The sequence below is a fragment of the Ochlerotatus camptorhynchus genome, unplaced genomic scaffold (assembly GCF_037179485.1).
Source record: "Ochlerotatus camptorhynchus isolate MF236.1 unplaced genomic scaffold, CSIRO-AGI_Acam_v1.1 ptg000080l, whole genome shotgun sequence".
Lineage (NCBI taxonomy): Eukaryota > Metazoa > Arthropoda > Insecta > Diptera > Culicidae > Ochlerotatus > Ochlerotatus camptorhynchus.
Genome location: NW_027040570.1, coordinates 146,895 through 173,446, shown reverse-complemented (window position 1 = coordinate 173,446; position 26,552 = coordinate 146,895). Strand labels below are relative to the sequence as shown.

The 26,552-nt window shown below is 42.0% G+C and overlaps 1 protein-coding gene across 1 annotated transcript; it reads left to right on the top strand.

Moving 5' to 3' along the window:
• Positions 1-658: 658 nt before the first annotated feature.
• On the top strand, positions 659-26,323 carry Col4a1 (Collagen type IV alpha 1). The gene is made up of 6 exons (XM_065217819.1): positions 659-1,560; positions 19,795-19,843; positions 19,955-20,887; positions 20,952-21,448; positions 21,512-25,088; positions 25,156-26,323. Exons 1-6 carry the CDS (start codon positions 1,541-1,543, stop codon positions 25,408-25,410), a joined length of 5,331 nt encoding a protein of 1,776 aa, XP_065073891.1. The 5' UTR covers positions 659-1,540; the 3' UTR covers positions 25,411-26,323.
• Positions 26,324-26,552: the final 229 nt, after the last annotated feature.

The window sequence follows — 26,552 nt, the reverse complement described above, 5'->3', positions numbered from 1 at the left end:
TTCGATTTTTTACAGCCGATCAAAGACAAATTTTAAGGATCAAAAATCGGCACTTCAACTTTGCAAGGCCGCCATTTTGTCAAAAAAATTAAAAAAAAAAACCGAACGATCAAGGACTAGTTTAACACATGCTTAACGATTTGGCATGGTTTCTTTTTTAGTTCAGATGATTACATCACAAACCGCAGTTGGCACCGCAAAAAGCGTGTTTTAGAACATCGTCCACGGGGAGCAGCCGTGCGGGACACCAGGACCTCGTTTTTACAGCATCGACTGATAAATGTAACATTTAATGTGTGTTCAATAAACGGCAGAAAACCGATTTTCAATATGTTGCGTCGTTTTCGAGAAAAAAAATCCAAACTTTCGCTTTTTTTCGGTCTTGCAGGTAGGCGTAACCCCTTAATGGTATTTTTTTTCATCCGGGTACTCTTAGTTTCGCAAGTATGATCCGTTTTCCAATTTTGGCTAAACATCATTGCATTTGGCACGTGTCGTTACGAAAAACATGAAATTAAAATCACTATTCGAGCACCCCTAGCCGATCGCGACTCCTTGCGCGGGCAATTCTTCGGGTCGCTCGTTCCGGAACCCGACCGGAGTCCCGAAGATCGACCAACGTACGGGAATATTAAAATTTCCAAGATCGAGTCAGTAAGCTGTGAACGATCGGACGCGCTAGATCGAAAGTGGCCGCGTCGTAGAGCCGACTCGACGAGACGGAAAAGAGCGAGTAAGAACACACAGAGAGCACAAGAGACCCTGCTATCTTCTGCTGCTCACTAGGCACCAGCCCATTACAGTCGCGCGGGGCAAAGCATTAAGAAAACCTCCTGAGAAGAACAGTCAACCTTTTCACTTGCCTTGGCGAGATCACTGCTGGACCGACCTACCTTCCAACCAACGAAATCCACAGTGGGAAAAGAGGGAAACGAGAGAAAAAAAAGGAGCGTGAAATTAGAGAATAAGAAAAATCACGAAAATCGCCGGCGCTGGCGGGAAAACCGTGAAACGAAAGGAAAAGAATAAATTATTAGTGAAGTTCCTAAATTAGTGTTTCGTCAAGCTTTCTCTTCTTTTTCTGGGGGGAGGCTGCGGAAAACACGAGCCGAGAATTCCAAATCCGGGGTGTTACGGTGTTGACATTTGTTTTCTTAAATATTGTTGAAGCGATTTAAAAATAGCGAAGATCCAATTGTAGAATAGTGACCCCAAACGACGGCAACGACTACTCCGACGACGACGACGGCAGATTGCAGTTGCAGCAGAAAAATACGTTGAAGATCAATTAGTGCTGGAATCATCATAAAGTCGTTGGTGATTTGAGAGAGTGACGCGGGAAAGCAGGGAATATTGTCGCAAGTCCAGCCGAGTCGAGCGAGTGCAAAGTGTTTAGCAGCAGCATAAAAAAAATCTGTGACGGCTAGTTCGGGAGTTCGAATTACCGCTGACGACAGCAGCCTAAAGCTGGCTACGATTTGCTGCTAGGAGCACCCGGAGTGAGCCCTTGGCCTAGGGCTTCCGCGGGGCGGCCGCTACCATGGGCACCCCAGTGAAATGGTGAGAATTCTTTAGGAGTTATTTTATTACAAACTTAGAATGCAATGCGCCATGTGAATGTGGCTGGTAAGGTTGGAATTGTAACAAAGCGGAATTTGGTTTCACGTATGGACTTTGCATTTGCAAGTGCTGTTGGTATAATTGGACGAATTAACAGAATTGTGGGTTTTTCCTTGGGTCGGATTACATTGAGGCAGCCATTAGCAGAAAGGTGAACAAATGCAAACGCCACACCGTTTTGATTCAAATGGGAAACAGTTGATTTTGGAAGCATTTAAACAATATTTTACGCAAATTATTTTAACCCTTTCGGAATGGATGCCCATCTCCTATGATTAGCTGAATAAAGTTGTACTTTTGGATGTTGATTCTTTGTCTATATATCTCAAAAATATAGCCGAGTTCTTTGCGAAAATCCTTTAAATTGTATATTAAATAAAATTCGATGTATGCCTCAACTAAGATTTAGGCACATCTAGAAGACTATAGAATGCATATTAGGGCAGCCCAAAATAACACTTTGTTTAGAAAGACGGGAGCTCACCCGCCAAACACTGATATTTATGAGCATCTAAAATCTGATTAACTCTCAGAAAAGCTCGATTGAAAAATATTTGCTTGATTGCATGTCCGAATAAATCATATGTATTGACCATTTTTGTAAATATATAAAGATTTTAAAGGAAATAAGCAAACATATTACTATTCTTTCTCAAAAAAATCAGGATCAACTAAATAACGATCATCAATAGGCGTAAACTTTTTTGAGCAATGTTGTTGATCTTAAAATTTCCGATTTGTAAGCTGTGTTGAATTAACTATAGGTCTTATTTCAATTCCCAGTTTTTGATGATTGATCGACATCATGCTCCTAAAAATCCTGATTTCTGATAATTGAATAAATGTAATGAAAAAAATATGCATCTAGCAGGCCGTGATTTTTTTTTCTTATATAGTAGAGACCCCAAGGAATGTGTACTAAATACTAAAGGGTTGGGCTGCACTATATGTTGATGCATTAGAAATATTTGTTCAGCTATGGCTATGAAAATTCTAATTTTCATAATTCTCATTGGGGCTACCTCTAAATCAAGTTTTTCAGTGTTGCCGCCGCGAGTTTTTTTTTGTAGCATCCTTGGCTATCTAGTGTAGTGGTAAGCGTGATTACCTCTCACCCCAGTAGGCCTGGGTTCAATCCCAGTCGGTGCCGCCGGGATGTTCTGAGGCATAACATCTCTGATCACGCCTTCCTTCGGAAGTGAAGAAAAGCCGTTGGTCCCCGGTTCATGAGTTGATGGGTCGATAGGTAGGGTCCAGATGTGGGAGCTGCCTCCCTGGCGTCGGTAGCATTGGTGCTCAGCACGGAAAACAAATCAAGGAATAAAAAAAGAGACTGGCCTCTTCCCTGGGGCTTCCATGATTTTTGTCACTCTTGTCAGATGGCATGGTCGCTTATGACATGGCCTAAAATATGGAAATTTCGATATACTGCTCGACTAGTTCATGTTAAAATCAGAGATTGACTTCTCCCTTAGGGGCCCCGGAAACTGTTCCAAGACCATGGGTAGTCTTTCCCTAATAAACTACTACCATAAACGAACTGTATCCCGGATGGGTAAACTACCCCACAAATGGTTTGGATGATACCCCAAACATGTCTTTAGCTCTCTTTTATGGTTATTTTTAACAGGGTTGTCACTCTTTTTAGTTGATATGGTATCTAATGTAATGTCCATGACATTCTGAACATTTTGAATTATTAGTTTATGTTGCAATCAGATACTGGCCACTTCTCCGGGGGCTTCTGGAATATGTTCCGGGATCATTGCGTTGCCATTGGCATTCTGCTTAGTTGGTATGGTCTCTAAAGCATAGTCTAAGAAATTTTGAAAATTTTGATATGCCGTAAGACTGTTTTCTGTTGTAATAAGAAACTGGTCACTTCCCCAGGGCTTCCGGCATCTGTTTTAGGGTCATCGGGTAGCCTTTGTCACTTTTGTCATTTGACATGGTCTCTAATGATATATCCATGAAATTCTGAAAATTTTGATATACCACATGACTAGTTTTTGTTAAAATTTGAGTTTGACCACTCCCCTGAGGCGTCCGGAACCTGTTCCAGGGCTATCGGTGACTTGTGTCACTCTTGTCAGTTAGCATGGTCTCTAATGACACGTTCACGATATTCTCAAAAAATTGACATGCCGCATGACTAGAGTTTGTTGCAATCAGAAATTGGCCACTTCCCTGGGGGCTTCTAGAACCTGTTCCGGGGTCATTGCGTTGCCATTCCCATTCTGCTTAGCTGATAAGGTCTCTAAAGAATAGTCTATGGAATTCTGAAAATTTAGATATGTCTGAATTCTGATGCAATAAGAGACTGGCCACTTCCCCGGGGCTTCCGGCATCTGTTCCAGCGCCATCGGTTGGCCTTTGTCATTCTTGTCAGTTCACATGGTCTCTAATTACATGTCCAATGACATTCCGAAAAATTTTATATGATGATCTGATTTTAAATCAGAGTTTGACCACTCCCCGGGGCTTCCGGAACCTGTTATGGGGACAATGAGTAGTCCATTCCAAAATTTATGTAGGCCATATTTTAGTTTTTATTAAAACCATACAACTTTGCAGAACATTGTTTGGTTCTATCTTTTTGTCTGAGCTTCGCAATAAGCTTGGATACCTGGGAACTCCGTCACCCTTTTACGGGTGGAAAAATCGTCACGCACATAAGCGTTAAAAACCATGAAGTTTGATATATAGCACAAAGGGTTTTGTTTTTTGTTGAGAATTGGCCACTTCCCCGGGGGCACCGAAACATCCTCGGGAAGGTTAGTGTGGTCGTGGACTGTCAATAGGGGCATTATCGGCCAAGTTTTGTAAAATCATTAAGTATGATATGTCACACAACGGTTTCTGGATCTTGTCGAGAATTGGGTACTTCCCCGGGGGTACCGGAACATGTCCGGGAGGACTAGTGTGACGGTTGGTCCGGCATTAACGAATGCACGTATCATATGAGATTTGAGCTAATTGGGACCACTGATTGTACCCAAGTAACAATTTTGGGTTTTATGAAGGTTCTGTCGACCATGACTTAGACTTGTAGAAACCTGCAATGTTACTTGGGTACGGCAATTTGAAGAGATAACTTCCTGATGTCTTTGGAGAAATTGTTAAGCAGATAGTTGGCCACCTTTAAAAAATAGTCAGTTTCTGGTAGGACTCAAGTCTGGTCCTGTGGAAAATGCGGAATATCCGTAAAAGTGGTCAATTCATGAAAGAGCTCCGTGGATTTTTCGAAACCGCTCATATAGTAGACGTCTTTTCACAATAAATTCGGAGTTGTGACCAGAAAATTTGTACTGAGGACCACGGGATGGTCTACTAAAAGATCCGGATCATCCGTAAAAGTGGTCAATTCAAGACCAACAATTGAAATGGCCTTAACTCCATTTTGTAAACAAACCTTGTAAGGCCATTTTGTCGCGAACCGAAGTCCGCAAAGGCAAACCAACATAATGGACAGGTAGGGGAAATTCTCCTCTACCCGATTGTGGTTTAGGTTCGCGAGAAAATGGTCTTACAAGGTTTGTTCACAAAATGAAGTTAAGGCCATTTCAATTGTTGGTCTTGAATTCATAAAACTAATAAGATGTCTATGAGTGGTTTTGAAGAAAACGCGGAGCTCTAGGATCAGTTCAATGAATTGACAACTTTTATGGATGTTCAGGATCTTCCGGTTAATAATCCCGTGGTCCCCAGGGTTTATTTTTCGGTCACAACTCCGAATTTATTCTGATAAGACGTCGAAGAGTGATTTGACATGGAGCTACAGGATCAGTTTCATGATTTTACCACTTTTAATGATATTCCGGATATTCTAGTGAACCATCCCGTAGTCCTCAGCGTCCATATTCCGGTCAAAACTATTAATTCATTCTGTTAAAACGCCTATGAGTGGTTTCGAATAATTCGCTGAGCTTTAGGATCAGTTTTATGAATTCACAACTTTTACGCATGTTCCAGATCTTCCGGTGGACCATCATGTAGTCCCCAGAGTCAAAATTCCTATAAAATTCTGAATTCATCCTGATGAGATGTCTATGAGTGGCTTCTAAAAAACCGCGGAGCTCTAGGATCAATTTCATCAATTGACCACTTTTATAGATATTCCGGATCTTTTAATAGACCATCCCGTGGTCCTCAGTACACATTTTCTGGTCACAACTCCGAATTTATTGTTATAAGACGTCTACTATATGAGTGGTTTCGAAAAATCCACGGAGCTCTAGGATCAGTGTCATGAATTGACCACTTTTACGGATATTCCGCATTTTCCACAGGACCAGACTTGCTTCCCACCGGAAACTGACTGTTTTTTAAGGTGAACAACTATCTGCTTAACAATTTCTCCAAAGACATCAGCAAGTTATCTCTTCAAATTGCCGTACAATCAGTTTTTGGTCCCAATTAGCTCAAATCCCATATGCTACTTGTATTCGTTAAGTGTTCTGAAATCGAAACATAGCCGGTGCCGGTGGTGTAGTGGTAAGCGTGACTGGGTCTGGGTTCAATCCCAGTCTTGGCGATGGGATTTTTCTGAGGCATAAAAATCTCTGGTCACGTCTTCCTTCGAAAGGGAAGTAAAGCCGTTGGTCCTGTATGTTTGAATGGGTGCGATATCGTACACAGTTAGAAATACATAATCTTACACGTGACGGAATCCATCTTTGGCATAAAGGATGAGACGTAAACAGACATGTCATGTAAAATAAGGTGCTCCGAGACTGAAAAGATCGAAATTACGTTTGATTGAGCTGAATTTCGCGTCTATTATGACATAATCACAGACAAACAGACGTAACTCTTCATTGTGTATCTTCGTTCACGCATTTAACGGTTGATTTGAATATTATCAGTTCCGCGAACTACTCGTCGTAGCGCTGGCATCGGATCACTTTGACGTTTCTATACATTCTATTGAACTTTCATGCAATATTGTTTGCGAGTTAGCGAGCATGCTTGTTATCCGCGAGAAGCCCGAGAGATGTCGTTACTGAAGTCCTATGTTTTGAGATACTATGCTTTCAAGAAAAATTACAATGGGAAGGGGGGATAAAGGGTTTCAGACAAATTGTAGGCTGGAGGAGGGAGTCGTGGTTGCCAGGCCCAAATCCTGGGAAATAGTTATGCCTTCTTTGATGGAAATCCTTGGATCGATATTATCGAGGGTATAGTTATCTTCTAGCAGTCTACAGTGAGTCTGATGCACCCTATTTCGAACAAACCACCAGACGGAAATCTTAATGTGTATTGCATTCTATGTATGTTCTGTAATAAGAACGTTCCGTTGGAAGGAGATTCTCTATCCCTACAGTGGATATCGTGTAAGTGCATCAGCTTACAGGTCCACACCTCCGTTATGGCGAGGAACCGTACGTTATGGCAAGTCCTGCACTGGTGGTGGCTTCAAATCACATCACATCACATCACTATGCTTTCAAGAAAAACTTTTTCAAAGAGTTTCGTAGTGTGTACCGTTTATGCATTATTGTAGGACCTATGTAGTTTGTCTTATGAAATGTATAAGGCTGAAGTTTTGGCAAAAATGTATATGTGTAGTGGTTCATTTGATCTGCAGTCCTCAAAGCTGGTGCTAAAAATGCTATCCTTCCAATCGGCATTAAAATTTTACATCTGATGTAAAACAAAAAAAAAAGCAAAAATTATCTGACAGGCACATCAATCTTTCCCACCAAGGAGCAATTCATTGTCTTTTCCAGTGCAATGTTGTTGAACATTCACCGACCGGAGAGGCCGTATTTTTATGCGATGTGCACGGTGGGCGAAATTCGAGACTGCCGTGCGCCGTTTGGGTTCACCATCCCCACAGCATTACCGTAAAACCCCGTTAGTTTGAATAGCTGAAATCTCAATTATACGGCGCTCGTTTAGAATTTTAGGAGCCCAATCGCGTTACAAACCGGTGTAGAGGTATCAGTTAAACAAATTCTATATGAGCACCGAATAATTGCGATTTTAGCTATTCAAACTAACGGGGTTCTACGGTATTGGGGGGGACTTTATTTTGACACATCAATACTTAGCGCAGGTAAATACTTGCTATTATAATGCTGTTGACCAGAGCGTAATTATTGCTCAACATTATCGTTCGGGGTTATTTACCAATCAGGTAATCAGCGTTTATCGATCGTTTTGGTGTGACAAGCTAAATTGCACGCTTCTCGGCAAGATTTCACCCTTCTTCACGGTTGGCCATTGTCTTCTTATTCGAATTGCTTTCAAGCCTGTAAGAGGAAAAGTATTTCGATTTTATAGGCCAAATGAGATTAATGCTTTCACTTCGAGGAGAGGGTGTGAAAGTTTTGCCACGGTGTTCCCGTGACCGTTATTACCAACAAAGAATGTCCTTCGACAGAGTTGGTCATCCTACGTATTTTCTGTGAAAATTAAGATCATCCATCACGGGATATCGCAATTTTAAAATTTAAAGCGATTTTCCAAGGAGCCATAATTTGAACATACTTGTGGAGTTTTATTAAACTGTAACTTTCTTGGATGAATTGCTAAAAATGTGCAACATCCAACAAAGTTGTTCAATAACACACTAGTAGGCAAAATCGAAAATTTGTTTGCGCACTGCGGCCAAATGCATTGGTTTTGTCTCACTGAATTCAAACATGTACTCAGGTTTTATGTAACACGTTAAGTTTTTGAGAAAAACGGGAATTCACAAAAGTATGTATTTTCAAGGATTTCTTTTTCAATAAAAATAAATACATTCGAAGTGTTTTATGTTACTTCATACGCGAAGTTTGCGATTTTCAGAGTTGGTTGGAAATGCTATCCAACATGAAGCTTTAGTGTGATAATTTATTAGCTAGCGAATGGTATTAGAGAGGGTAGGTAGCTAGCTCTGTTAGAGTACTTCCACCAGAATGAAAATTAAATAGAAGTTGAAAATGAGTGAAGGGCCATTAATGTGACAGTACTAGTCAACGTGGGGCTTAGAAGAAATACTTCAAATCTAATCCTACATTGTACGAATTAGGTAAATAAGTGTGCGTTTGACTTTGTACTGTCGCATTAATGGCCTTTCACTCCTTTTCAACTTCTATTGAATTTTCATACTGCCGTACTCTAACGGAACTGTCTACCTAGAGAGGAGGGGGAGAGGGGGAGGGGAATAAAAAAAAACATTCAAAATTCGTTTTACATAACATCTCAACCGTATTTTTCGAACTTCTTAGCCTTCGCTTTAGCCTTATACTTCTTTGAAGCCGTAATTTTTGACACTAATGTGTAACAGGAGCCACAAATATTGACTTTATTATGTGTAACACTCGGGTTATCAACAAGACATTACAAACATAAGTGTTTGTATCTTTTCAAGGAAGAACATTGGCAATAATGTAGATGAATAGGAACAAAGCAACTAATTTTGGGTTACTATCAAGCGAAACACCACAAACGTTATAGTTCTTATCGAAAAACAAAACGTTCTGTTTTCGATAGTTCTTCCTTATTCAAATAAAACCAAAACTACCAACTTTGTGAATTTGGGTTTAATTTTTTCAACAATTGTGCTTGCTTCAAAATATCTAACGTATGGATTCAGGAAGGTATACTTAACAAAATTCAAGCCTAATATTCAAAGGAAGCAGTCAAAATCAATATTGGCTAAACATAAAAACCAAACTTTAATAAAAATACGTACTTTTGTCCATTTAAACCTGGCTTTGTATATGCTTAAAAAATAATCATCTCGTATGAATTCAGCAAGGTCCATTCTATAAAATCCAAGCATAACTTTCAAAGGACAGTATCAAAATCCAACTCAGCTTAAAAGGAAACCCAATTTCTAAAAAAAAATACTTTTCGAATTACAAACCCGGTTCAACCCTCACATATGAATTCAGCAAGGTCCATTCTATAAAATACAAGCCTATTTTTCAAAGATATGAGCTAAAATTCAGTTCGACAGAACAGAAAAATCTAATTTCTATGAAAATACGTACTTTTGTGAATATTAACCTGGTTTGTGCTTCACGTATGGACACAGCAACTTCCATTATGTAACATTTGTAAACCTATTTTCGTAGGATTCAGAAATTCTTTAAAATTCACGCCTATGTTCAAAGGAAAGAGCTGAAATTCAACTTGATTGAACAGGAAACCCAAATTTCTATGAATATACCTACTTTTGAAAATTTAAACCCAGTTTTCTTAAAAATTGTGCATGCTTTGAAAAATGTACCATCACGTTTAGATTCAGAAAGGTCCATTCTATTAAATCTTAGCCTATTTTTCAAAAAACGGAGCAAAAACCCAACTATGCTGAACAGGAAACGCAAGCTTCCATCACAATACATATTTTTGTGAATTTAAATTTGATTTTCTCAAAAATTCAACCCTGACGTATGGATTCAGCAAGGTCCATTCTATAAAATCCAAGTTTATTTTCAAAGATCCGAGCCGAAATTCAGCTTGGCAGAACAGAAAATCAAAGTTTCTCTGAACTTGTGAACTCGGTTTTCTCAAAAAATGAGAAATTCAACCATTACGTATGGATTCAGCCAGGTCTATTCTATAAAATACAAGCCTATTTTTCAAAGGTAGAAACCAAAATTCAGTTCGGCAAAACAGAAAAGTCAAATTTCTATGAAAATACCTACTTTTGTGAATATTAACCAGGTTTGTCCTTCATGCATGGATTAAGCAAGTTCCATTCTATAAAATCAAAGCACAAATTTCAAACGAACGAACCGAAATCCAACCTGGCTTCAAAACAATCTACCATCACGTATGAACTCACAAAGGTCTATTCTATAAAATCCAAGCCTGTTTTTCAAAGGACGGAGCCAAAATCCAACTTGGCTGATCAAGAAATCAAAAATTTCATAAAAATACGTACTTTTGTTGATGTGAACCCAGTTTTCCCAACAATTGTGATTCCTTAAAAAAAATCTACCATCAGGTATGAACAGCCGAAGGTCCATTCTTTAAAATTAAAAAAAAGTTAGTTAAATCACTTCAGGAAAGCCAGGAAGAGTTAGACTAACAGGTTTTACTCCATTTGGAAAATTTAAGATAAATTAAGTGTCGGTTCACTTCGGACAACTTTCTACACTTTAAGGGAAACTAGATGACCTAAACAAGACTCACTTAGGAAAATGTCAAACACGTTCTGACTAGTTTGGATTCAGTTCGGAAAAAGTTGAATCAATGCAGGAAAGTTTGGATTTCTTTTAAGAAGGGGATGAAATCAGCTAATGTGGCCTCACTCCAAAAAATGCGAAACCAAACTCTTTAAAACTTGGGTTCGGGATAAGCTTTAAAAAGGAATGAATAACATAACAGAAAAGTTTTGACTCAGTTTGAAAAATGTTGATGACTTATTCGAAAGTTTGAACTCACTTCAAAAAAGTTCAGACTCAGCTTTGAATCTGCTTTGAACAGTGTCACCTCAATTAGGAATTTCTTGAATCGTTTCTGATTTCTGAGTTCTAAAAATTTTAAACCATTTTAGAAAAGATTGTATTTAGTGCGGAAATGGTTGAATTAATGTAGAAAAGAATTGAATCATTATGTAGCATTGCTGCAGGTTTGTTAGTTAAGAAATTTAGATCAAATGCGGAAATCAGGCGGCTACGGTGGGCTGGGCATATAATAACAATGTCGGATAACGACCCAATGCAAATGGTTCTTGGTAGCGACCCGACTGGAACAAGACGAAGTTTTGCGCAGCGAACCCCCTTGATCGATCAGATTGAAGGTGGCTTACCTAGTAAGTTTTTCACGTTGGTTTGTTTTCCGTCGATCTTGTTTTCCGTGCTGAGTATCAATGCTACCGACGCCAGGGAGGCAGCTCCCACACCTGGACCCTATCTATCGACCCATCAACTCATGAATCGGCGACCAACGGCTTTACTTCCGTTCTGAAGGAAGGCGTGATCAGAGATGTTATGCCTCAGAACATCCCGGTGACGCCTACTGGGATTGTACTCAGGCCTTTTAGGGTGAGAGGCAATCACGCTCACTACTACACCACCAGTGCCGGTGCCTAGTATGTTGTCAAACAAGATTAGGAATGATGTTCGATGAAATCCGTTTTCAACAACTGTACATGCTGTACCGGTCTAACTCAAATTTATGTAAAAATTCTGTTACAGAACACGGTGATATCATAGAGGTAACTCTAAGACCAGAAGGTCCCGAAGAAACGAGCTCAACTTTTTGGCTCAGCTCTGGTACTATCTTTCGGTCCCAAGCTAATCGATTCACCCCTCGAAACATTGGAAAACCCACTAACCCCTCATTTTATCTGTCAAACTTTCATAGCGAATCAAAACAAGCATAGTGTAGTACTGGAATTTAAACTATAATGGGGTACGTTAGTCGATTTGCTTGGGACCAATAGGTTAGTCAAGTAGTGAGCCAATTTCAAATCGTTAGTTTCGTATTGATTGTTGGTGATATTCTACAATATAATAAAACCTAACAAAGCGAGTATCTATACCCAAATGAATTAGCGATACTCGAGAACAAAGGAACGGACCTGTTCTTTTTATCGTCTGATCCGTATCATAGACGAGTGTATCGATGGGAAACCAAATCGGAGCAGCTCCAGGAGTCCGTGATGTTCCGTGGTATTGTCATACAACGCTTTCCGAACGCGAATATTGTTCTACCCGACTTGGTTACAAATAAAAGTTTGTAAACAACAACGTAACAACAATTAATCACTATTGAATCTACACTTCGACTCGAGATTAAGAAAAAGAGTAAAAGCACGAGATCACACCGTCATGAAATATTTTGACACTTTGTATAGCTGAATGACTGTTATAGACGAATGCACGGATGGATTTGAGTTCACTCACTTGACAAAAAGTGACACAACAGCGGGGCCCTGTTTACTAAAAATGAACATATGAATAATACTCACGTAAAATTTGACACGGGTCTATAAAATTATGTACACAAAACTTGTTAAGCCTTTTTCTCGTGAACCGAAAACGCTCACGCAAACTAACAACACCATCGGGCAGAGGAAATTCTTCCCTTCCCGATAGTGCTCTTGGTTTGCGTGGGCGTACTTCGATTCCCGTGAAAAGGACCTATCAAATTATTTACAAAAGTTGATAGGCCCTATTCAAATGTTACACGAGCATTATTCATTTTTAGTAAACAGGGCCCTGTTGTTGTGTAAAAAAATTTCAGTAGATGAACTAAAGTTCACCCGTGTTGAGTGGAGCGTTGCAGAAAAACGCGCAAAAACGAATGACAGATGACCCAGTGCATGAAAAATGCCTACCTCGCATAACTGGTTCCAAACGACAACAAAGCCGTAAGCAACGACGGTTTGTTAATACATTGGAACCAAATTCACATATAGAAAATAAATGAGCGTAAACAGGTGAGGCCCAGTATATTTATCGTCTCTTTCGTTCTCCGGCAGTTTAAATGGATGACGGAGTTTGACGTCACACTCCTTCAACCGTTCAAACAGCGGGAGAACGAAAGAGATGACAAACACAATGGGCCTTACACATTTACATCTCATTGATGGATTTTCAGTAGGCCGATTTGACTGCACATCCCGCCCCTGATGAAAAAATAAATATACACTGAAAGTTTTTTTTTTATTTTCCCCTTTGTGATATTCCAAAATTTTGAAGAAAAAATTGAGATTTGTTCTGGCCTGGATTTGTGGGCCTGGTTAATCAATATTAAACTATGTGATTTAATGTATTATTCATATGATACATGTTGGCTCAATTCAGATTCTAAAGGCTGTTCTCAACTCACGTACACAGTTCGAAAAAGTAGTGTAAATTTCTGTTCAGTATGATGCACATAAATGGAGCGTCACAATATAAGTTTACATTATAAATCATGTAAAGTTCTGAAAGATTTCATGCAATGTAGCAAATATTGTATACAAAAGCCCATTGTTGTAAACAACATTGTTCACAAGTTGCTCAGTTGCGTGAAATGAAATACAAGTTTACGTGAATGAATGTTTACATTACTATTAAAATTCAGAATTTTTATCTGTGTAGATAGTTTGGGCTAGGGTCTAAGCAAGGTGACTACATATAGGTGTTCTAATGTGTCAAATTCATGATTCAGCCTTGTTGGATTTTTGTATGCGACCGAGTTTGTTTACAATTTGCTCTAAAACCGCACTTTCCCCCCGCGACCTCCTCGCCTATATTAGTGACAAAGCTGTATCACCATTTATATACCCACCATGGGTCTAAGCTGAGTGGTGCCGAGTCACTCGAAATGTTACACTTAACAATAAGTAATAAAACAAGTGTGTCTTAGATGCTGACCTAATTTATTCATACCTATGAAAATGTGAAGTAAAAATAGTATAAGATTGATTCATTTCAATAAGCACTAATGCAGGGTGGCAAGTGAACCAGGAAAACCAGGAAAACCAGGAAAATGTCGGGAATTATGTTTTTCCAGAAAAATCCAGGATTATAATAATAGTAAAATAATAATTTTTAAGATGCCTGACGGATTGAAATGATGACGTTACTATTTACGTGTGATGCGTGCAAAATAATATATCTGTATATTGCCAGTTCAGAGTAAAATAAGCATTTGGCGTCAGATTTAACAACCGAAATTGACCATCGTCACTGACAGCTGCTTTTGGGATTTTCTAACACTGAACCAAAATCGTTCCTTGAAGACCCTATTCGCATGAAACCATATATGGACTACTATACTATTTAATTTCATGAGGACACCGTCTTCACAATTATTTAGTAGATTTTAGGGTTACATGTGGTTCCATTATAGTCTGATTGATACAATTGATAATCCAGCAGATTGGGTCGATTGCATCAAGAGGGATCGATCTATCTTCAACCGAGGCTTCGAAGAATGATAGTTATTATTCGGTTGTGTTTATGTTTGACAGCTGCGGATGTTGCTTCTTCTTATTTGTGAAATGTCGATGCATGCATGCTAAGATATATGTGAATCAGCAATATTCAATACACTTTGATAATCGAGTAGAAAAGCATCAGAGCTTTCGTCGCTGCTGTCATGACAACGCAACTTTGCTTATATGTTCTCAGGCTTTGTTCCAATTAGGTTTTGCACCGTCGAGGTTAACCTCAATCTGATGACAGTTCAGTGGTACTGTTTACGTGGACTTAGTCGATTTTTTCTTGGGTGGATTTTCTTGATAAATTGTCAGACTGCAGTGAGATGTAAACCCAAGGGGTAAGTCGCTCAGCACATTGTGCCGAAATTATATTCGGCACAGCTTGGGAACATCCATCGACACATTTTCAGCATACCTTCGGAACAATCTCGTAGACATTAGATTGTTGTAAATAAAATGGGACCATTGAAGTTGTTCAGAATATTAGGTGCTGTTTGACTGTATGTTCAGGAACATCTTCTAATTGAATATACCAGAGGATCTCAGACCAGCAGTTCACTTATAGATCTAAATACGAAATGAAGGTTCCTGAGTGGGCTGAAGAGAATGAGGCAGTTGATCAGACCTCATTAGTACCCTTAATTCAAATAATGCTGCAATTCCCACAAAACAAACTAAAGAAGTCTATTCATCACCCTCTATAGTCGGTCTTCAACAATGCTCCCCACCGGTTCCAACTCTTTCCGGCCGAAAGGCTCGGTTTCTGGTCTGCCTTTGCCTTTGGTTTGCCATTATAAAACACTAAAACACAGGACTTTTATGACCCTATGGATCACAAAACACCGAAATTTCGCGCACTCGCCACTTCCCGCGTCATCCTCAATCCGATTTATTCTTGCGATTTCAAACCAAAACATTTCAAACCAAAACATTCAAGGTGTCAGAAATACCAGGTTGCCGGGATGGGTTAGAGTCGGTGTATAATGAGTCACGCCAAGAGTGAAGCCAAGTCTACCTATTGAACTGTCAAACCGGCTACCTATCGTGCAAAGTAAACAAGCATTACGATGCTATGAAAGGTCCACGAAAGGTATTGCAATTAAATATTAAATATAACCGAAGAAATGATCATATACACGCAGTGAGCATTACATTTGTCATGCGATACGTTTTGTAATGACCAGTAATGACAATTTCTACTATTTTTCCTTAAGATAATTCCACAAAATCACTGATATAATGATATACTACAGCCGTTATTTTTTTCCTCGCTAGAAGTCATTTGAAGTTGATGCAGAAGTCCTCTGTTGCCAAGTTAAAAGAAAGGGAATCTTTCGAAAACCGTGATGCGAGTTCAACTGTTTTTCTCTTGGCGTGACTCATTATACACCGACTCTAGGATGGGTGTTTTACAGACAATCGCAGCTTGCTCTATGACCTGCACAATCGACATACTTGCGGCACACTGACAAAAAAGATGACACAAGATTGGTGTGCGGAGTGACCTACCCCTTGTGTAAACCACACTTCTGCAATGTCCACGAGCAACATCCTTTCAACGCGCTGTTCCTCGACAATTTTCAAGTTAAAATTCGGAAATTTAAGAATATTTTTTTTTCGAAAAAACGGCTAAGTGCATGTAAACAGTACCACTGAACTGTCAAAAAGGTTCAGCCGATTAACACTGAGTTCATTTATGACGTTACGCTGCAGTACCTAATTGGTGAATTTTCACTTAAATTTGACGCTTCGAAAATAAATTAAGATGTTCGAAAATCCCTCTTTTGTTTTTTTTTTAGTTAATTTATTTGATAAGGCTCAACCGAATTAACTTTACAGAGCCGAGGATTCTTGTTCACTATACAATACAGCTTAAAACTATAGTAAAAAGGTACAACACAATAAACACTTTATCTTCCGCTGTCCAATAAGCCTCCTCCACCAGAACGGGAGCCGCTTCCAGTGGTTTCATTCTATGGCAGATTCGCCAAAGAGGGCCAGAGCGCGTCCATTGCAACAATGGACGCAAAACGTGGTCAGCACTCACACATTCATCACGAAACGGTTGCTTTCCAAAGTCGACGACGCATCGATTGAAAGAACTGCTGATGAAGAACAATGAGGAGGACCACACAATGGTTGCTGCCGAGTAAACAGACGATCGCATGACACACATTGAGAGTGGTCTGCTTCTGTCGACAGCCGAGTGAACACTCCCCTCTGTTGTTGACTTTCTTATTTTCGAGACGGTCTTTGTTAAAATTCATTCCTGGTCTGTCGGAATAAGTCTGGTACAATTAGGTTTTGCACCGTCGGGGTTAACCTCAATCTGATGACAGTTCAGTGGTACTGTTTACGTGGACTTAGTCGATTTTTTCTTGGGTGGATTTTCTCGATAATTTTTCAGACTGCAGTGAGATGTAAACCACACTTCTGCCATATCCACGAGCAACATCCTTTCAACGCGCTGTTCCTCGACAATTTTCAAGTTAAAATTCGGAAATTTTAGAATACTTTTTTTTTTGAAAAAATCATTAAGTGCTTGTAAACAGTACCACTGAACTGTCAAAAAGGTTCAGCCGATTAACACTGAGTTCATTTATGACGTCACGCTGCAGTACCTAATAGCAGGTTTATTTGAAAATCTTCCATCTGTCAAATTTAAGTGAAAATTCACCAAATGCAACACAGACTCAGAAAAAACACGATGAAAGCTCATATAGATCAGTGCACGGTCCCTAACCTCACAATTTGGTCTTGTTGGATCCCTTTCATTTAACACCAGAGTAAAAGTGATGGCAACAGATAACTACGAATGTGAACCGAAACAAACCACACAAAATTGTCAAATTTGACATCTACGTGCACTGATCTATAGCAAATCTTGCTTTCGGTGCTGGATATACGTGATTGACAAGAGAAAGTGTGAGTTGAATGAAAACTGTACCCCTTTTTTACCACTCCTTTTTTACCACACGATGCCTCCGGTAAAATGTGTAGCAGAAAATTGGCAATGTTTGAAAAATCGATTTTAAATCTATTGATACCGAATAATTTTTTAAATATCTATTTTCAGATGGTGCCAATAAATTTCAAATTTGTCAATAAATGGCTGAGCCAAGATTTTTCAAACATTTCAAGTTTGCCGTTACACATTTTACCGAGGCTTCGGGTTCGGAGTGTTGATGACATATGTATATAGTAAATCCCAATATCGCCAATAAGGACCAATGTACCCATTTAGTTTAACCAGGACTAAGGCTTGAGGGGAGGTCAAGAAATTGGCCTTAAGCCGCTTGATTACAGTAAACGTTAGCTAACTGGAAACCTTGGACTGAAACAAATACTCCGTTAATGGACATTTATCCGTCAAAATTTAATTTCAATTTGTTGACATGAGCCGGATGGGCACTGATGTATTTTAAATATTTTTTAATATCAGGTTTGACACATGATATGCATTTTAGTTAGCGATTGTCCTTTGGTTGTTGAAAAGTCGACACAACTCAGCGAACGTTGAATATACGTAATGGAATAATTATTTAACTTCTGTTTTTTTTTTTCAAACCAGTTTAGTTTGCATACGAAGCATATCATTTGAAGTATTTCAGTAAATATATATATAATATACTTAAACATTTCTCTCATAGGGGCGACCCCGGTGTAGTGGTAAGCATCCATACCTCTCACGTCAAAGTCACAAGTTCAAATGTCACCCCGGACAAGTCACGAATGATCCAAGAGCGTTAAAGTTACTGAAAAAAAAAAACATTTCACTCATGTAAAGAATTAAAGGAAATCTACAAAACTAATAGATTTAAAGCTTTGTTCAAAAACCCGGAATTTTTATAGAAGAAACCAGGAAAACCGGTAAAAAACCAGGAATTTAAAATCAGAAATTCCCTTGCCACCCTGCTAATGGTTGTAAACATGCTCAACAAAGAACACTGAGGGAAAGCAGCAAAAGCATATTACATCGTTTGACTTGATATTGATCAGTTTCTTTCTTGATAACCTTTTTTTATTCAGAACTTTACAAAATATTGGCCCAATCAAGCAATTGTAAACAAATAACAAGAAAGTCCCATCAAACGAGTTCTCATTTTTGCTCTGCAAAAAAAAGCGCCAATTTGTGAGCGTTGTTGATTTGATGTAAACAAGTATAATAAATTGAAGTATAAGTAGTTTGTGGACAGTCCCTAGTCAGATACAGGGCCAAGCGTTTCCGAAAACACGACGCTTTAAAGTCACTAAACCTTTCGGATGAGGTCTTTTCATTTTATCTATTTATATTCCATTTTTATTACTGATTTGATACTGTACATTCACTAACACAACTCTTCCCTTTCTGTGACATCTATGAAGGTAGTATGGATTTCCTGCACCTTCTTAGGTAGATGTTCGATTAACCTTCCCTCCATCCCCTACGATTGTAAGGATGTGGCCAGGTGTATAATGCGATGCTTGTTTGGTAGATTATATTTTTGTGAGGGGAAAATCACTAATCCGAAGTTTTTTTTCTGCGCCAACACACGATATAATCTGCAAAACGTATTAGTTGACCCACGATTTGTACAATCACATATGCTATGCTAGTCCCTAGTCACATACAGTGCGGTACCTGGTGCTGTGTATGACTTCCAAAAATCTTGTTTTGTACTTCCTCGATGGTACCCGGAACATGCCCGGGAGTGGACAATGGGCCGTATGAATAAAAAGAGTTTACTTTACTTTCCCGTGCTTTTCTTACTGGAAAAGTAAAGTAAACGCTTTGATTCATACGACCTAGTGTAGTCCTGAGTACTTAACCTGACTACTAATCGACCAGTCCGTTTTCCAAACCAACTCGCTATGTAGCACACGTGCTGTTCGTTCACCCACGAGGTCATTCATCCTGTGCTATCAGCAATCCACTTTTGCACAGTTTCCAATTGGATACTGCCGCTCAGAACGAATTTTGTCCACGTTCAGCTTGATGCCTTCGTTTTTTATGTCTGATATCGTTTTCTCGCTTCCTGACCGCACAACTAGCACTCACATTACATCACATCCTGAGCGCATTTCTCGTGATGTTGGTGGATCCCACTGAAACTTCATTCATGATTTTCGCTCGCCACGGAGCACAGTCTCCGACCGTATGTGATAAGGGGTAACTTCATTCAGAACCCAGAATCCTTATCTGCAAACACACTTGCGACTCGGTAACATTTCACGCGTTTTTCTATTCATTATAAATATTTCTCCTAGCGTTCTCATTACTCAAGATCCGTTGTTTGTTCTGCTCTCTTTATTTTTAGGTTAATAACGACCACGCTTCTCGTATGGTTCGGACAACACACATATGCGGTAAATAGCAGTCCATTTCGCTTTGCCCCGTCGACAGCCATTTCCGGTTACTAATAATAGCAAACTTTTTTTTTTTTCCTTCACTTCATTTTCCCACACTTATCTATGTAGCAATTTTGGCAAGATTTGACAGGAGGCGTGGGCCTATTTAATCGAAACGACAGAGATTATGCGCGACCGGCGCAGCCCTACATTGATCCGAGCTATAATGTGATAGACACAGTTACTGGTGCTCAGGGTCCACCGGCGAAAAACTGTACCGGTGGTGGATGTTGTGTGTCAAAATGTTTCGCCGAGAAGGGTAACCGAGGTTTCCCCGGTCCTCCCGGTCTGCAAGGACCGAAAGGCATGGTGGGTTTCACCGGATCCGAGGGTTTACCTGGCAGCAAAGGTGCCAAAGGTGAACCTGGTCCGATGGGACCGCTCGGACTGAAAGGTGATCGTGGTCGTGATGGTTTGCCAGGCTATCCTGGTGTGCCAGGAACAAACGGCCTACCAGGGGCACCAGGTGCACCCGGTATTCCCGGTGTAGATGGATGCAATGGAACAGATGGTCTTCCTGGATTACCCGGCTTGAAAGGCGAGCCTGGTCCACGAGGCTACCCAGGTCAACGAGGTGATAAGGGTGACAAAGGTGAAGCAGCTCGAGATCCCGAAAATTATAACAAAGGTCAAAAGGGAGAGCCAGGTCTGGATGGAGTCGAAGGACTACAAGGGCGACAAGGGGAAGCCGGTGAACGTGGCTACGAAGGACGTCCTGGTCAACCTGGCATTCCAGGTCCTCAAGGATTGAAAGGGGACAAAGGTATCAAAGGTTTCTGCATAAAGGGACAAAAAGGTGACAAAGGAATGAGGGGTACGGAAAGCTATGAGGTTACGGGAAGCGGAGTTGGGACCGTTGGACCTGAGGGACAAAAGGGAGATAAAGGTGATGGAGGCATACCAGGCACACTAGGAGATAAAGGACAAGCTGGAGACCGTGGGCCAGGGGGTGATCGTGGTTTGAAAGGAGAAAAGGGTTTGCCAGGCCAACCTGGTCCAAGAGTAACTATTCCACATATCCCACTGTACCAAGAGCTTCACAATAATGTTTAAATCATACTTATAGGGTCGCGATGGTAATTTTGGACCAGTTGGATTGTCAGGACAAAAAGGTGACCGAGGTATCGAAGGATTGCATGGCTTGAAGGGAATGCCTGGACCAAAAGGTGACTCCGGTAGAGATGGTGAGCCTGGTTTTCAAGGAATTCCAGGACCACCCGGTCCTCCGGGCGGTGGTGAAGGGCGTCCTGGAGCACCAGGTCCGAAGGGTCCAAGAGGTTATCCTGGACCACCGGGTCCCAAGGGTATTGACGGCTTCCCCGGAGATCCAGGGCCAAGGGGACAGATTGGTCCTAAGGGAGGTCAAGGTATTCCGGGCCGACCGGGTCCGGAAGGTTTCCCAGGAGAAAAGGGTGATAAAGGAGAGTCTGGAGCAGTTGGTCTGCCTGGTCCACAAGGCCCCCGAGGATTCCCAGGAGCACCAGGAACCGAAGGTCTACGAGGAGAAACAGGTGACCCAGGAGTAGGCATAGTTGGACCCAAAGGTAACGCTGGTATGGCTGGGTATGTCAATGATATAATTCTCCATTTACGAACAACCAATTAATTATTTTTTTTTAACTACAGATTCCCTGGATTAAAAGGACAAAAGGGAGAACGCGGTTTCAAAGGTTTGATGGGTTCCCCTGGAGATGCAAAGGAAGGTCGCCCTGGTCTACCAGGTAGAGCAGGAGTTGACGGCCAAAAAGGAGATTCTGGACGTCCAGGTTTATCAGGAGCAAAGGGAGATCGTGGTGAAAAGGGAGAGATTGGTGGCCGTTGTTCGGATTGCCGACCAGGACTTAAGGGAGAGAAAGGTGAACGTGGATACGATGGAACAGCAGGACGTCCTGGAGCCTCTGGCCCACCTGGTGAACGAGGTTATCCCGGAGAAATTGGTGTTGATGGAAGCCCAGGACCACGTGGTGCGCCTGGACTTAAGGGTGAATCAGGTATCCCAGGTGTTCCAGGAGCCGAGGGTCCTGCAGGTGCACCAGCACTGATAAACTGGAATTTAGTGCAGCCCGTTAAAGGTGAAAAAGGACCGATGGGACAACCTGGAATTGCCGGTATCAAGGGAGAGAGAGGAGAACGAGGTAACTCTGGCCCTGTTGGACCGAGAGGTCCTGCAGGTCCTAAGGGAGACAAAGGACGGCCGGGTGAACCAGGTATCGATGGTACTCCAGGACCGTTAGGTCGCGATGGAACACCGGGAAAACCAGGAGAATCGATTAGAGGTGATCCAGGTCTGAAGGGTAATCCAGGATATCAAGGCGAAAAAGGTGACAAAGGTATTGTGGGCTTCAAGGGTGAGCCAGGAAGATGCGCTAGTATTCCTCCGAATCTAGAAGCTGCTGTCAAGGGCCCACCAGGAGCTCCTGGTGACAAAGGTTTCATGGGTCCGCAAGGTATTAGAGGAGAAAAGGGAGACAAAGGAGATCGTGGTTTGACTGGACTTGGTGGATCTCAGGGTCCACAAGGTCCCCCCGGTCCAGTTGGCCCTAGAGGTCTTCCTGGTCCTCGAGGAGAAAAGGGCATTCCCGGTCCAATGGGATTCCCTGGTAACACCGGCAAGGACGGCAACTCAGGTATTCCAGGACTACCCGGATCGAAAGGAACCAAAGGTGACCCAGGTCTATCGATGGTTGGCCCACCAGGTCCGAAAGGTAACACGGGTTTGCGAGGTCCAAAGGGAGATCGTGGTGGCTCTGGTGATCGTGGTGATACAGGCCCGCCTGGTATCGTTGGCTATCCTGGTGAGAAAGGCGACGCCGGAATTGCTGGTTTCCCTGGTCTACCTGGACAAGTCGGTCCGAAGGGTGAGCTTGGTCCGAAAGGACCTGCTGGCCTTCCAGGAGCTCCTGGTCGACCAGGTATTGATGGCGTGAAAGGTTTGCCGGGTCTCAAAGGTGATGTTGGTGCTCCGGGAGTGATTGGATGGCCTGGACAGAAGGGTGATACAGGTCCCCCGGGTAATGACGGTTCGAAAGGATTCCAGGGTCGAAAGGGAGTTCAAGGTTTGCCGGGAGCCCCAGGATTGCCAGGATTACAAGGACCGAAAGGTGAACGTGGAGACAAGGGAGACAAAGGAGAGTATGGCCTATCGGGAGCTCCTGGTTTGTTAGGTCCTCCAGGACCTCCTGGTCCAAAAGGAGATAAGGGTTTGTTGGGTCCACCTGGATTAGACGGATTAACAGGACTACCAGGAGACAAGGGTGATCGTGGATTCACTGGAACACCTGGTCTTGTAGGCGAACCTGGCTCCTCTTCCGAAAAAGGACAGAAAGGTGAACCAGGTGCTCCAGGATTGCGTGGAATTGACGGCCGACCAGGTTTGAATGGTATTTCTGGACCAAAGGGTGAACCAGGACTTCCAGGATATGGAAGGCCTGGAGCTTCGGGTGAGAAAGGTGATCGCGGAAATCCTGGCCTCGATGGTTTATCAGGCCTTGATGGACCGAAAGGTGATGCTGGAGTTACTGGTTTCCCAGGTATTAAAGGTGACAAGGGTAGCTCTGGTCTCCCAGGTGTTCCGGGCTCACCTGGTATGGATGGTCTTCCTGGTACTGAAGGTGCTCCAGGTCTCCGTGGTTTGGATGGCGAAAAGGGTTCTAAGGGTGAAATTGGACGCATAGGAGAACGAGGTGATCGTGGTGAAAAGGGTGACATGGGACCACCAGGACCGGCTGGATATATGGGTCTGAAGGGTGACCGCGGTGTTCCGGGAGAACGAGGAGCTCCAGCAACCGTTCAGGATGTTAAGGGAGACAAGGGTGATCAAGGATTGCCAGGAGCTCCTGGAGCTCCAGGTAAGGTGGGCGTTCCTGGATTAATTGGAGAAATTGGTATGAAAGGAGCGCAAGGTGTGCAAGGTCAACCTGGTTTCCCAGGACCACCGGGGCTATCAGGCTTGCCTGGTATGAAAGGTGATCTTGGACCTGCAGGAGAGAAGGGTGAACCATGCCCAGTGGTCAAAGGAGAAAAGGGTCTACCTGGACGCCCTGGAAAGAATGGAAGGGATGGTGGCCCTGGACCAGCAGGAGAAAAGGGTGACAAAGGACTGCCTGGTTTGGTTGGTCCCGAGGGCCCAGTTGGTTTACCTGGTCCTCTAGGAAGACAAGGTGAAAAGGGTGATCGAGGTGACTCGGGTATTGAAGGCCGACCAGGAAAGGACGGATTCCCGGGACCGCAGGGACTTAAGGGTGATCGCGGATTTCCAGGAGAGAAAGGCAATCCAGGACCCCCAGGATTCCCTGGACCACAGGGTGAGAAAGGTGACAGAGGTCGAGATGGTCGCGATGGCTTCAATGGTCCTCAAGGTCTCAAGGGTGAACGTGGTCCACAAGGACCGGAAGGTGCAACAGGATTGGGTGGCGTATTTGGAGAAAAGGGTGACAAGGGCAACCGAGGTCTTCCTGGTCTTGATGGTGCTCCAGGCGAAAAAGGTCAAAAGGGTGAAACCCCATTGTTGCCTCCACAGCGCAAAGGTCCTCCTGGTCCACCTGGCTTTGATGGCCAGAAGGGTGAAAAGGGACTAGTCGGTATTCAAGGACCACCAGGTATCCCTGGATCACCTGGAGCGCCTGGTGAAATCGGCTTGCGTGGCATTGAAGGTGCACGTGGTCTACAGGGCATCCGAGGTGAGATTGGCCTAGAAGGACGTGCTGGTCGTGATGGTTTCCCAGGAACACCAGGTGCGAAGGGAGAGCAAGGTGCTCCATGTTCTCCAGCCCCTGATTATCTTACTGGAATCCTACTCGTCCGACACAGTCAGTCGGAAGAAATTCCACAGTGTGAACCGGGCCATGTCAAACTATGGGATGGTTACTCTCTGCTGTACGTCGATGGAAACGATTATCCACACAATCAGGACTTGGGTTCCGCTGGTTCATGTGTTCGTAAGTTCTCAACACTGCCAATTCTGGCCTGTGGTCAGAATAATGTTTGCAACTATGCCTCGAGAAATGATAGGACTTTCTGGTTGTCTACGTCGGCTCCGATACCGATGATGCCTGTGAGTGAGCATGAGATGCGTCCATACATTTCACGTTGTACGGTCTGCGAAGTGCCGTCCAATGTGATAGCGGTACACAGTCAATCGTTGGCGATACCAAACTGCCCCAATGGCTGGGAGGGTCTATGGATCGGTTACAGTTTCTTAATGGTGAGTGTGAATTTGGTTGCGACTTGAAAGAAGTTTGCTAACGCGATGAATTCTTCTTTGTTTTCAGCACACTGCCGTTGGCCATGGTGGTGGCGGTCAGTCCCTATCAGGACCTGGTTCCTGCTTAGAGGACTTCCGTGCCACTCCCTTCATCGAGTGTAACGGTGGCAAGGGTCATTGCCACTACTACGAGACGCAGACATCGTTCTGGCTCGTTTCGCTCGAAGACCACCAACAGTTCGAGCGGCCGCAGCAACAGACCCTCAAGGCCGGCAATTTGCTATCGAGAGTATCCAGATGTCAAGTGTGTACTCGAGTCTAGTTCTAACTTCTCTTCCAGTAGTGTGCACATCCGACGATTGCAATAGTATGTGCCTTCTTAAGTTATTTCTCAAAAGATTGAGATCATGTTTTAGAGATGTTTTTTGTAGGGAGAAGTGTAACTAGATTCTATGTCGTAGAAGAAAAGTCCGAAAAGAAACCAAAAATATGTAAAAACTGAAAGTATGTAAGTAAACGAGTTTAAATTCCTGTAGCTTTTATAGAGAGGATACGCAATCATGTTAAGGTATACTTGAAAGAAGAAGAAGAAGGTGAAAACCCGTGCTAGTTTCCAGTAGTTAATTTGTTTGTAATACCATAAAACTGCCCACGTTTTGGAAATACTACCAACAAAACCACTCACTAAAGTAACACCGCCGATTTTCCTTAATCAAAAACCTCCCAGCAACGAATTTAGCTAGCTAGTAACGAAAGAGTATATGTCTAATTTTACCAGTGCGACTATCATTGTGATTGATTTCGATTGTACGATTAAATGTGTAACAGTTTCCAATACTGCCCAGGATCGCCATTTCGGTTTAAAACTCAAAGAGTGTAACCCTGCAAATTGATGTGTTCATTAAACAGCGAAAAAGGGAATCCAAATTTTCCAAGTGGACATGTCGACCGACATCTAAATTTTAACTAGAATTAATAGCTACGATTAATTACCGATTAAAGTGCCATCAGCGACAGTCATTCAGAAAACAAAAGGAAAATCTACAGCAAATGCCATTATGAAAGAAGTCCAGTACGAAGAAATCCTTACTAAAAATTTGCATTTTGTGAACTGTACATTTCCGCTATTTTTACGCTAAGTGTTGTAACCAAGTAACTTTTACATATATTTTTTTTGCGATTTCATTCAGTGTACTAGTACCGAAACAGTCAGAATAAAGTTCTTACAAAAATTATGTGGTCCGTTTTTTCTTCAATCGGCAGAAAGGAATTCCTTGCGATTATCTGTACTGAGCAGTTCCACGAAAAATAAACGAATTTATGATTTAACCTCTCTGATTTCCATGGCAATGAGCCAAGTTTGTGTCGGAGTTCGGCCATTTTGGATGGTTATTCTAATGACAAGGAAAAAATACGGATCTAAGGAAGAAAACTACCAATTTTAACGAAATTCTGAGAACCACG